This window comes from Felis catus, chromosome B4, assembly GCF_018350175.1.
Source record: "Felis catus isolate Fca126 chromosome B4, F.catus_Fca126_mat1.0, whole genome shotgun sequence".
In the NCBI taxonomy this organism is placed as follows: domain Eukaryota; kingdom Metazoa; phylum Chordata; class Mammalia; order Carnivora; family Felidae; genus Felis; species Felis catus.
In genome coordinates, this window is record NC_058374.1 from 141,916,850 (window position 1) to 141,930,569 (window position 13,720).

Genomic DNA, 13,720 nt, shown 5'->3' on the forward strand with positions numbered 1-13,720 from the left:
CTCATTTATGCCAAGTGTACATAGGCTAAACCTTTTTCATTCCTGTGAGAAAAGAATTGCACAAGCCTTTCAAGAAGTGTAGCTGCTTAAATATAATAGTTGCAAGTATCAGACAACTTTAATTTTACTCACATTTAAAAAATTGTCAAAGCTGAGTGTTTTATGTGACTTCTTTCAATATAAATACCTGTCAACCTTATCTTGAAAGGAGAGAGTATTTTTTTTTAAATTTTTTTTTCAACGTTTATTTATTTTTGGGACAGAGAGAGACAGAGCATGAACGGGGGAGGGGCAGAGAGAGAGGGAGACACAGAATCAGAAACAGGCTCCAGGCTCTGAGCCATCGGCCCAGAGCCTCACACGGGGCTCGAACTCACGGACCGCAAGATCGTGACCTGGCTGAAGTCGGACGCTTAACCGACTGCGCCACCCAGGCGCCCCTAGAGAGAGTATTTTTAATAACACTATTACTTTAGCAACATTAACTGACTTAACTATTGTTACTTAATAACTTACTTAGCTACTACCTTAATTATTATTGGAATATTTGCTGAAAAAAGAGTCGCTAGCAGATCTAAATAAAAATGCAATATGCTGTTTGGTTCCTCTGGCACACCAGGTGGTTTGGAAGTAAATGTTAAAAAGGAACACAAAGACGGGTGCCTGGGTAGCTCAGTCGGTCCAATTCTTGGTTTCGGCTCAGGTCATGATCTCACGGTTTGTGGGTTCGAGCCCTGCACTGGGCTCTGTGCTGGCAGTGTAGAGCCTGCTTGGAATTCTCTCTCTCTCTCTCTCTCTCTCTCTCTCTCTCGCTCTCGCTCTCGCTCTCGCTCTCTCTCGCTCTTTGCCTCTCCCCCACTCACACTGTCTCTGTCTCTCTCAAAATAATAAATAAAAATTTTAAAAATTTTAAAAAGAGGAACACAAAGTAAAGTAGGAGAAAATATAAGTAAATATTTCACTAATCTCAGATTAGGGAAAGATTTTCTTTTTTTTTAAATCCTTTTTTTAAAGTTTTTTTTAAAGTTTATTTATTTTGAGAGACTGAGCAAGCATCTGAAAGCAGGGGAGGGGCAGAGAGAGAGGGGAGCAGAGGATTCAAAAGTGGGCTCCACGCTGACAGCAGTAGGCCAACTTGGGACTTGAACTCACAAACCTGAGAGATCATGACCTGAGCCGAAGTCAGAGGCTCAACCAACTGAGACACCCAGGTGCCCCAGACTTTATAGTCTTAATACATAAAGACCTCTTACAAATCAAGAGATTCTATCACAGAAGTCTGCTATTTCTGTCTTGTTCTCAGTGCCAAGCCAGAGTTAAGGCTAGTTCCTTTTTAGCTTTTAGTTTTGCAAAGCTTCATAATTGATCCTTCCACTAGTCATCCCTCTCCAAACCATCCCTCCTTGGTTACCAGAGGTATCTTTCTAAAACACAAGTGTCTTCCTTGAAATCCCAGTGGCTATCTATTACCTAAATAAGAAAAGAAACAAAAGAAAAGAAAAGAAAAGTCAAATTCCTTAGGCTGATGTTGAAGACCCTTCTTCTCACCTTTTCAGCCTCTTCTTTGGCCTGCCCTCTTGTGGTTCTCATGCGCTAATCTTGCTCCCTATGCCCAGCTTTCCCTCACTGGCACACACACATTTGGCTATTTCTTCTACAGGACTGCCCCTCCTCTCTACCTCCAGCATCCCTACCTCATCTGTCCAATCTGAATTCCTTCCCTAATGCGCTGTTCAGAGCCTCACTTGCCTCCCCAAGCAGTCAGCCTCTCTTTCTTCTCTGCTCCCTCCCCAGTAGTTGGTATACACCATTATCAGCATTTACTAGATTACAGTTTTAATAGAAAATTAAAATGTTTTAATTTATATATTTAAATTATAATTAGTCATCTTGATGTCTGTTTCTGGCCCCCTACCTACTTCTTTTAATGAAGGAGCATCTCTATTTGATATCTCTATTCCATCCTAATCCTACAATAGCATATAGTAAGTACTAAGTGAATACTGTTAGATAGGAGAATATTTTATTAGATTGAAGGAATTATATAACTTTTGGTAGAAAACAAATTATAGGACTTTTTAATTAATTAATTATTCATTGGTTTATTTATTTATTTTTAAAGTTTATTTATTTTGAGAGAGATAGAGAAAGTGAGAGACTGCATAAGCAGGGGAAGGGCAGAGAGAGAGAGAGACAGAACCCCAAGCGGGGCTTGAACCCATGGACCATGAGATTATGACCTGGGCTGAAATCAGGAGTTGGACGCTGAACTGACTGAGTCATCCAGGTGCCCCCTAGAACATTTTAAAAAGACAGTTTACAAAATATAAAAAACTTTCAAGTACATAGGCAAAAAAATTGCCAACATTTCAAGTAGAAATTTTCTAATTTTTTTTTAAAGTTTATTCATTATTGAGAGATAGAGCGAGACAGAGCATGAGCAGGGGAGGGGCAGAGAGAGGGGGAGACACAGAATCCGAAGTAGGCTCCAGGCTCCAAGCTGTCAGCACAGAGCCTGACGCGGGGCTTGAACTCACAAACTGTGAGATCATGACCTAAGCTGAAGTTGGACGCTTACCAACTGAGCCACCCAGGCACCACTCAAGTAGAAATTTTCTAAAGCCTGTTGTAATAAATGGAGATTGTTTGCAAACTAAAAATGTCCTTAAAAAAAGGTTGTTTCTCATTTTGAGTATGCACACTTTCTAAAATTTGTTTTACATTATTATTTTCTCTAATAAAACTTAGGCTTATAAATTAAAGAATTATACATATTCTGAATTAGTAAAGAACAAATTAAAGAAATTATAATGGTGGGGGGATGCCTGGCTGACTCAGTCAGTAGGCCACGTGACTCTTGATCTCAGGGCTGTGAGTTCAAACCCCACACTGGGTGTAGAGATCACTTAAAAATAAAGCCTTTTTTGTTTAGGTTTATTTATTTATTTAGACAGAGAGAGAGAGAAAGAGCACATGGGAGGGGCAGAGAGAGGTAAGAGAGAGAATCTGAAGTAGGTTCCACACTGTCATCACAGAGCCTGACTGGGGGCTTGATCTAACGAACTGTGAGATCATGTTCTGAGCCAAACCCAAGAGTTGGATGCTTAACTGACTGAGCCACCCAGGTGTCCCCAAAATAAAGTCTTAAAAAAACAAAGAAATTATAATAGTATCTCCACCACTGCTGGTTATCACTTAGTGGAAACATGTGGACTAACAGACTAACATTCTTATTCAAAAATGGAGAAATTTGTTCAACTCTATTCTTGTTCTATTCCACTGAACTAACTGTACCTCCCATTTCAGCACCTCATCAGTCTTAGCGCTATTACTCTGAACTCTTTCTATTTAAACGACTCACAGGAAGAATGTTCCAATTCTGTTCATAGGTGTTATATTAACATTGTCACTTTCTGAATACTTGAGCTTGGGTTTGGTACTGTGCCCAGTTACAAAAAAGAAATCACTATTTCTGCCCACAGGAGGATAATAGTCCAGTTGAAGAAGTAACATGAAAACACACATAAAGTAATCAGAAAATAATTCAAGGCAATATTTAGTGGTATTGTCAAATTTTGTGGCATAGTAGTTACATGGTATAGAAGCTGAGAAGTGGTCAGGGAAGGCCTGTTAAGGCACTTGATTTGAGCTCAGCAGTGTAGGAAGAATCTGAGCTACTGGACGTAAGGCGGAAGACATTGTACCTGAGATTTTCTCCATCTCTTCTAGTAGCTTTTCCAAGTCTTTATTCAGGTCTGACAGCATTTTCAGCATGTTGTCATAGTTTCTTTCTCCAGGATCAGAATCAGCCATCTAGGCAGTGCACAAAAGAAGATGCAGTGAGACAGACTAACGTTTCAATTCCAGCTCTATTACTTATACCTGGGTAGCCCAAGCCAGAAACCCAAGGCCATCTTTAATTCCTCCTTATCTTCTTTTCCTGACCAAATGGGCCACTGAAACTCACCAATTTTATTTGTTCATGGAATAAATATTTAATCATCTATGGGTCAAGAAGGTCTGCGGCTTGGGAATCACCAGTGAACTGAACACTGCCTTTGTGGAACTCATAGCCTGGCCCAGCTCTTTAAAATCTCTTAGTCCCTTCCTTTCTCTCTCCAAGGTTGCAGCTTTAATTCGGGTCCATTCCATTAACCACCATTGAATAGATTTACTGAGCATCTACTATGTGTCAGATGTCTACTACGGATGTGGGTATTTCAGTGTATTTGTAGATCCAGACAGAAAAACCCATGCTCTCACAGAGCTTCCATTCCATGGAGGAGACGATTAATAAACAACGGAATGGTAAGCATACCTTCAGTTTGTGGTTCACTGCACAAAGAAAACAAGACAGGGTGGTTTAATAAAGAGGATATTTCATGGGGAGGGGTGCTTTTGCTTATAAAGTCAGATAAGTCCTTTCTAATGAAGTGACATTTGAATTGACACTTGAATGATAAAAAGGAGTTGGCATATAAAGAGCTAGGGGAAGAGTTCTAGATAGAGGGAACGGCTCAAGAAAAGGTGGGAGTGGCCCTGATATGTTCTGCTTTAAGGCATGAAAAGAAAGTAAAGAATGGGGTTTAGGAGAAAAGTGGTATGAGACGAGATCAGCTAGGTAGGCAAGAATTTTTTTTTTTTTTTTTAATTTGAGAGAGAGCGAGCGAGTAAGCACACGCACATGTGAGCAGGGGAGAGAGAGACAGAGACAGAAGGCGAGAGGGAGAATCCCAAGCATGCTCCATGCTCAGCAAGGAGCTCAAGGCAGAGCTTGATCTCACAACCCTGGGATCATGATCTGAGCCGAAATCAAGAGTCTGATGCTCAACCTACTGGGCCACCCAGGTGCCTCCAGAATTTTGGTTTTATTTTGAGTGTGAGGGAAAGCCACTGGAGGTTGAGAGCAGGGGATATATTTTAAGATAATGACTTCAGGGGTGCTTGGGTGGCTCAGTCGGTTAGTGGTCAACTTCAGCTCAGGTCATGATCTCATGGTTCATGGGTTTGAGCCCTGCATCAGGCTCTCTGCTGTCAGTGCGGGGCCTGCTTCAGATCCTCTATATACTGCCCCCCTTTCCCCCTCCCCTGCTCACATGCTCTCTCTTTCAAAAAAAGTAATAAATAAACATTAAAAAAAGACAATGACTTCAGCTGCTGGTTGGAAACTGGACTATTGCAGAAGGTTGAGAGGAGGCAAAAGTGGGAAACCAGTTAGTTAAGAGAGCATTAGAATGATCTAGAGATGGATGTAGCTTGGACTAGGGTGGTAGGTAATGATATCAATGGTGAAAAGTGGAAGGGTTCGTGTTATAGTTTGGAAGATGAGCCAAAAGAATTTGGAAGAGGATCTGATGTGTCTATATTTGCAGGGGTAAATGATAGGGAGAGAGATATCAAAATGATTCCTAATTTTTATGAGAAAAATTTGATACATGGTGGTATTATTAGCCAAAAAGGGGAAGACTAAGAGAGGAGAAGATTAGAAGGGAAACCAAATGCTCTATTTTGAATGTTAATGTGAGATGCCTATTAGGCCTCCAAGTGGAGATTCAAATAGGCAGTCGAATATATAGGCCTGGAGCTCAGGAGAAAGGCTAGAGTTGAAAATACAGAGTTTGGAACTGATGGTGCAGGCTCTCTTCACCTTTCATTTGGACTATTTTCATAGACTCTTGACTGATTTTTCTGCTTTTAGCTTCCTCTTGTCAAATCCATCTTCCAGTTCACCTCCAGAATGACCTTACCTAACATGCAAATCTGACCATGTCACTCTCTTTGCAACCTTTCAATAGCTCCCATCTTCTTTCAGGATAAAATATAATCTCTTTACTATAGATATAAGATCCCTTAATATCTAGCTCCTGACTATTCCCATTCTCATCCAGTTCTGAGTTGTGACCAAATAATTGAAGAAAGCCTTAAGAGATCTAGAATTTGGGCTCCTGGGTGGCTCAGTTGGTTGTGTCCAACTTCAGCTCAGGTCATGATCTCACAGTTTGTGAGTTTGAGCCCCACATCAGGCTCTGCACTGACAGTGTGGAGCTTGCTTGGGATTTTCTCTCTCTTCCTCTCTCCCTTCGCCCCTTCCCCACTTGCATTCCCTCTCTCTCTCAAAATAAATAAATTTTAAAAAGAGAGATCTAGAATTTATTGAGATATTTAAAATCTGTAAGAGTTGTGTATTTCCATGAGATGTGATAAAAAAATATCCATGAAAAAACCACAAAACTCTGCAAGGTTAAAAAATCTACAGTTTTCCTACAAAAGAGCTAAATAAATAAAAAATATAATAAAATAATTCTATCACGTAGGTGGTTGCAAAAATCTCTGTGAAGGCAAAGTAGATACACAATTCATATCTATGTTGTGTGGGGTACTTGCTCAATTCACTAATTTATAAGATTGCAGTTATATTCTTTTACCCATACATTTAACACATATTTATTGAGCACTACTCTAGATTCTGAAAATACAGCAGTGAACAAAACAGGTTAAAATCCTTGGTTTCATGGAATTCATACTCCATGGTGAGAGGAGACAATAAACAAGATTAATAAGTGAAATAAACATAAGGAGGGGATAAGTACCAAGGAAAAAAGTCAACCAGAGATGGAGTGTGGGAGGAAGTGTGTGTAAGGTGATGGCTGAAATTTAAATAAGTGTACAGTCTTGTGATGAGCACCAGGTGATGTATGGAAGTGCTGATTAATATTACGCTGTATGCTAACTAAATAGAATTTAAATAAAAACTTAAAAAGAAACAAAACAAAGGAGTAAAGGGGGGGGGAAGAAAGAAGGAGGCAAACCAAGAAAGAGACTTAACCATAGAGAACTGAGGGTTACTAATAGGGAGGTAGGTGGGGAGATGGGTTAAATTGGTGATAGGGATTAAGGAGTGCACTTGTGTGAGTACCAAGTCTTATTGAAAGTGTTGAGTTGCTCACTATATTGTACACCTGAAATTAATATTGCACAGTATGCTAACAAAATGGAATATTATATTATATTATATATTATATTATATTATATTATATTAATTTTTAGAGAGAAGCAGGGCTCATCCGAAGCAGGGGGCTCATGTTTTACCCTAAGCGGGGCTCATGCTCACCAAATGTGGGGCTTGAACTCATGAATCGTGAGATTATGACCTGAGCCGAAGTTAGATGCTTAATGACTAAGCCACCCAGGTACCCAATTAAATATAATTTAAATAAAAACTTAAAAATAAATAAGTGTACAGGGAAGGTCTTTTGACTAGATTTTCACCAGAGACTTGTAGGAAGTGAGAGAATGAGCCATGCAGATATCTGGGAAAAGTGCATCCCAGGCAGAGAAGAGAGTAAGAACAAAGGCCCTGAGCTAGGAGTCAGCTGGATGAGCTGAAGGAAGAGCAGCAAAGGCAATATAGTTGGTACAGAGAGAGTGAAGGGGAGAGCAGTAGAAGATGATGTCAAAATTGCGGGGTGCAGAATTATGGTGGGCCTTGTAGTCCACCAAAAAGACTCTGGCTTTTTCTTTGAGTGAGACGGGAGCTGGGAGGATGATAATCTGATTTATGTGTTAATAAATCACTGGATTGAGAGTAGCTTGTCTGGACATGGGCAGAAGCAGGGCGACTAGGAGGCCACTGGAATAATGCAGGTAAGAGATAATAGCTTGAATCAACATAGGAATGATGTAAGTAGTATGAAGGAGAATAGAATAGTTCAGGGTATATTTTGAGGGCAGGGCCAACAGGATTTGCTGATGAGTCAGTGTGGAGTCAGGGAAGACACTAAAATTTTTGACAGGGTAACCAGAAATGGAGATACCATTAACTGAGATGGGGGGAAACTGGAAGACACTGGGTTGTGTGGGGAGAAGAAAGAACTCAGTTTTGAACATATTAAGATGCCTATGAGGCATCTGAGTGGGTATGATGAGTAGGCAACTGGATAAAGGAATTCAGAGAGAGTAGGCTAAAGATAGAAACTTGGGAGTCATCACCATATAGATGTTATTTAAAGACATGACAATGGGTGAGATCAAGGGAGAGAAGTCCATCATCAAGTTTGGGGAGATGTGAAGAATCTAGCCAAAGCAACTGAAGAAGAGGGGCCAGAGAGGTAGAAGGAGAACCTGTCGGAGTCTTAAGTAAAGTCCAGACTCTCAGAGAATCCCTGGACCCCAGCCAGTGTCCTCTGATCATATGACGTCTCAGGAAACTGAGAAGACAACTCTGAAAAGTACAAGAGAAGGGAACTTTAAAAATTGCATGGGATAAAATAGATGCTTCCTTAGTGAGTGAATAACTTACAATGTTGAGAAGGTAAGGAACAAAGATAGGACGTGTTCAAGACCATAAAAAGCTAGAATTACTGCGAGTATTTGGTATTTTATGCATTTCTATGTTTAAGAGAATTTGGCTTATTAGAGTAACAGGTCAACTTTGTCATTCTAGCTTAAAATGTGAAATTGATTATGGCTTATAATTTTAAGTCAAAATCTTTTACTAAGTTTATAAAGAGATTTAGGACATTTTTAGGGAATCTGAGGTTCATTATATTTATTAGTTTGACTTATGATATTTATTTTATTTTATTTTTTAATTTTTTTCAACGTTTATTTATTTTTGAGAGAGAGAGAGACAGAGCATGAAGGGGGGGGGTCAGAGAGACGGAGACACAGAATCTGAAACAGGCTCCAGGTTCTGAGCTGTCAGCACAGAGCCCGACACGGGGCTTAAACTCACGGACCGCGAGATCATGACCTGAGCCGAAGCCGGCCGCTCAACCGACTGAGCCACCCAGGCGCCCCAATATTTATAAGAATTATTTAAGAGAGTGGGAAGGTTTTGGGGAGCCTGGGTGGCTCAGTCAGTTAAGCGTCCGACTTTGGCTCAGGTCATGATCTCACGGTTCATGAGTTTGAGCCCTGCATCAGGCTCTGTGCTGACAGCTCGGAGCCTGGAGCCTGCTTCGGATTCTGTGTCTCCCTCTCTCTCTTCTCCTCCCCCTCTCATGCTCTCTCTCTCTCTCAAAAATAAACATTAAAAAAAAAAGTGGGAAGTTTTCTTATTAAGACAATTGAGATACTTAAAGAAATGAAATATATTAAGTTTATAATTAAATGAGTTTAAATTTATAAATAGAAAACATAACAATAATGTTATTTAAATAATTATTAAATTTGCTAGCCTACAACAAGATTAAAAGTTTAGAATGAGGGCACCTGGGTGGCTTAGTTGGCTGAGGGGCTGAGCGTCTGACTTCAGCTCAGGTCATGATCTCGTGGTTAATGAGTTCCAACCCCACATCCGTTGCTTCTGTCAGCCTGTCAGCACACAGCCCGCTTTGGATCTTCTGTCCCCCTCTCTCTGCCCCTTCCCCGACTTGTGCTCTCTCAAAAATAAATAAACATTAAAAAAAACCTTTAGAATGAGATAATCTTATTGAGGATAAGTAATCTAATAATCTGATTTAGAATAACATTTATAAACTAAACTTAAATGCTCAAGATGGATTTTTAATATTAGTAACTTTAATAAAATATTAATTTTTAAAATCAAACATTCAAATACTCTTTCCTCTGTCTAAATAATGCCTTTAAAGGCACCACAGCTCATATTTATCAATATCTAGCCATGTCCTCACATATACCCTAAGCTTCAGTCATATCAAAGGTTTTGTAAATTGGGGTGTCTACCATATGCCAACCACTACAGAAATAGGAGATTAAAAAATAAATAGGTATGGGGCACCTGGGTGGCTCAGTCAATTAAATGTCTTATTTTGGCTCAAGTCATGATCTCACAGGTTTGTGAGTTCAAGCCCTGCATTGGGCTCTCCACTCTTAGCGGAGTGCTTTGGATTCTCCGTTTCCCTCTCTCTGCCCCTCCCCGCCATGCACACACACAGATTCTCTCTCTCTCAAAAAAGTAAACATTAAAGTAAATAAATAAATAGGTACATAGTCATGCCAACAAAGAAATAAGTCTGGTAAAAAGAGACCTGTTGTACCGCAAGATTCTCTGAAGAGCAATAGCCATTCGTCCAAATGTCCTTGCTCAGTTTCAAACCAAATCCTGCTTATTTATTTATTTATTTATTTATTAAAAAAATTTTTTTTCAACGTTTATTTATTTTTGGGACAGAGAGAGACAGAGCATGAACGGGGGAGGGGCAGAGAGAGAGGGAGACACAGAATCGGAAACAGGCTCCAGGCTCTGAGCCCTCAGCCCAGAGCCTGACGCGGGGCTCGAACTCCCGGACCGCGAGATCGTGACCTGGCTGAAGTCGGACGCTTAACCGACTGCGCCACCCAGGCGCCCCCAAATCCTGCTCATTTAAATAGCCTTTATAGCCATGTCATTGAGGACTCTGAGAACACCATGTTCTCTCTTGCCTCTATGTGTTTATATATATTATGCTACTGCCTGAAATACCCTTGCCTCACTCTCTCTGTTTTTAAAGACTTAGTTCAAGGGCCACTTCTAGAAATCTCTCCTTACATTTCTAATCAGCCAACCCTGAAGGTTTCACCTCTCTTATGTTCCCACAACTTCTACACCTCCTTCTAGCCAGATATTGTTGTAAGCATTTGCATCTTTATCAAAACCATATAAGGTAAGTACTATTATTATTCCAACTCACAGATGAGGAAAACAAGGCTCAGAGAAATTAACTAAACTGCCCAAGGTCAGACAGCAAAGACACAGATCTGAGAATTGCATCCTGACAATCTGGCTGCAGTCTGCATGCTCACACATTATACTACTGGTATGCAATAAATTCTTGATAAAAACGTGAGTGAACACAACCAATGAAATATAGTAAGCAACTAAAGAAAAACTTCTGTGTACCCCGAAACCCTGGACTAGAATCCAGGCTCTGCCATTTACTGACTGTGAGACACTGGAAAGTTTAAGTCTTAGTTTCCCCTTCTGTAAAATGGAAATGATAGCTCCTTTGTAGGTTATTGTGAAGATGTACATAGCTATGGATAGAGTAGGCACCCAAATTAACAAATTAAATAGTAGGTGTGACTGTATGTGTAACACGAGGTACACACAGAGTAGTTGCTCAGAAAACATTTTACTATAATTAGGTGAGAAAGAGATGTGAATCTAATAATATAAAAGATAACATTTATTTCATGCATTATTAATATGTGCCAGGAACTGCGTAAATTCTCAACAAACCTTGACTGATTTCACAACAACGTGACAAAATTAAGTGCTAGGATTCTCCCTGTTGTACAGATAAGGAAACAGAGGACTGTGGAAGGGTCTATCCAAAGACACACAGCTAAATAGTAGTAGGCCTGGATTCAAACCCAGTCCTGATTCTAGAGATGGAGCTCATTAGCATTACATTTTCTCACAACTGCCTCAGACAATACAGTGGGTAGTTTTGAGCTTGACAGATGGAACAAAGGGGGAGAAAGACTGGGGGTAGAGGAATGGAATGAAGAGGCTATAGGAGTTCAATTTGGGGCAGCTTGAGTGTGTGGTGCCTATGGTGTACCCAGGTAAAGTTATTTAACAAAGCTGAAATACAGGATTGGAGCCCAAGAGAGAGGGTAAACTGAAAATAAATGTTTGATGGTAGTTTAAATTATGGGAAAAGATAAAATCATTCATGGTGAATGTATAAAAGGAGAAGGGAAAATGGACTTGGAAAAGTCCTTAAAAACCAGCTCTTAAGAGCAGTTGGAAACAAGCCCATAAAAGGCACTGATAAACAGTCAGAAATGTAGAGAACTGGGGAGTGTGTAGTCGAGACCACAGAAGAGAGGAGGGACTGGCCAATTAATTCATTTAGTCAACAAATATTTATTAAATGTCAGGAACTGTTTTAGGTGCTAGGGGTATATTAGCAAACAAAAGACAATAAGCCTTGCCCTTGTGGAGTTTACATTCTGGTCAAGGGAGACAGATACATAAATACATAATTTATGTGTATAAATACATCATATATAAATCTATAAAATATATATGTAAATGAATACATAAACATATAAAATGTCAGGTGGAACTAAGCACCATGAAGAAAATAAGGCAAAGTAAGGTAGGCTAAAAAATAACGGGAGTGGGAGGCACCACTATGGAAATCTGCTCTGAGGTGAATCTTCAAATAGCCTCAAGAAAGTGAGCACAGGAGTCCTGTGGCTATCTTGGGGAGGAGTACTGTGCAGAGGGAACAGGAAAGAAAAAGCCTTGAGGGTACGTGTGCTTGGGTGTGGGTGAAGGAGATCAAGAAGGTTAGAAATGCTGGAGTGGCGTGAAGGAGGGCAGGCTGTTAGATGAGGCTGAAAGACTGGAGAGGACCTTGCAGTTTATATAAGACTTTGGCTTTTATTCTGAGTCGTATGAGGAGACGTTAGAAAAATTCGACAGAGGTGATAGGATTTGAATTCTGATTGAAAAGGATCACTCTGGCTGCAACGGCGGAGATGGCAGGGCAGAGAGGAAACTGCGGCAAAACTCCAGGTAAGGGATGACAAGGCCTGGACCAGAGTGCTAGAAGTGGGAGTAGCGAGGGTTGCTTGGATGGCTCAGTTGCAGTTAACCCTCTGACTCTTGACTTTGGCTCAGGTCGTGATGTCATGGTCCCAAGACAGAACTCCGTGCTGGGTGTGGAGCCTGCTTAAGATTCCTTTCACCCTCTCCTTCTACCCCTTCCCCCCGCTCACGTGTGTGCACATGCACGTGCTCTCTAAAAAAAAAAAAAAATAGTGGAAATAGTGAGAAGTGACTGGATTCTAAATGTGTTGTAAACATTGAGCCAACAGTATGTCCTGGCATCCAAGTAGAAATATAAATCTGGAGTGTGGTGAAAAGTCTGGTTGAACATCCTTATTTGAGAGTCACTGGGGTACAGATGACACTTAAAGCCATGGGACTAGTTGAGATCTCCTAGGAAGTGAGAGTAGATGGAAGAGAGGTCTGACCTCTTCACTATCTAGAATTTGGGAAGAAGAGGACCAGCAAAGGTAGAAGAAAAACCAGCAAAGAAAGTAAACAAAGAGTGATCCATTGTGTCTCATATAAAGTGCCCCTCATAAGCAGGGGCACTTGGGTGGTTCAGTGGATTAAGCATCTGACTCCCGATTTCGGCTCAGATCATGATCTCACCGTTGGTGGGATTGAGCCCCACGGCTCTGTGCAGAGAGTATGAATGGAGCCTGCTTGGCATTCTCTCTCTCTCTCTTCCTCTCTCCCTCTCCGGCTCACACATGCTCTCTCTCTCTCTCTCTCTCTCTCTCAAAATAAATAAACATAAAAAAAAAGTACCATAAGGAATAAAAAGTGACCATGGATTTGACAATCTGAAGGTCACTGGCAATCTTGACAGAAGTTGTTTTCATGAGGTGGCATGGACAAAAGCCTGATTGCAATGTGTTTACAGAGAGGGTAAGAAGAGAAGTAGAAACTTGCGTGTTCTGGTTCAAAGAGAAGCAGAGAAAGGGCCAGTAGCTGGAATGTAATGTGCAGTCACAGGTGTCTTTTGTTTTACGTTGGGAGATGTTACACCAATGTCAAATATTACAAAAGGACCAAACGAATTTAGGACATCTTATTGGGGTGTCAGGCCTATGTGAGTAACAGTAACAACAAGATTTCCACGAATAAACAATTAATGAAGCATTAGACAAAAGAGATAGCACATGCAGATTTCATGGAGACAGGAGAAATAGGAGAGAGTAAGAAGGTGACAGAGGGAACGTTTTCTGTTTT

The 13,720-nt window shown here is 40.5% G+C and overlaps 1 protein-coding gene across 2 annotated transcripts in view; it reads right to left on the reverse strand.

The window, feature by feature from the left end:
- The window catches only part of SYCE3 (synaptonemal complex central element protein 3), a 43,746-nt gene that overhangs the window by 28,333 nt on the left and 1,693 nt on the right, over positions 1–13,720 (reverse strand). For both annotated transcript variants that reach the window (XM_003989426.6, XR_006601232.1), the window contains exon 2: positions 3,705–3,813. In XM_003989426.6, coding sequence (XP_003989475.2) covers positions 3,705–3,813 — 109 coding nt within the window. The remainder of the gene's footprint in view (positions 1–3,704; positions 3,814–13,720) is intronic.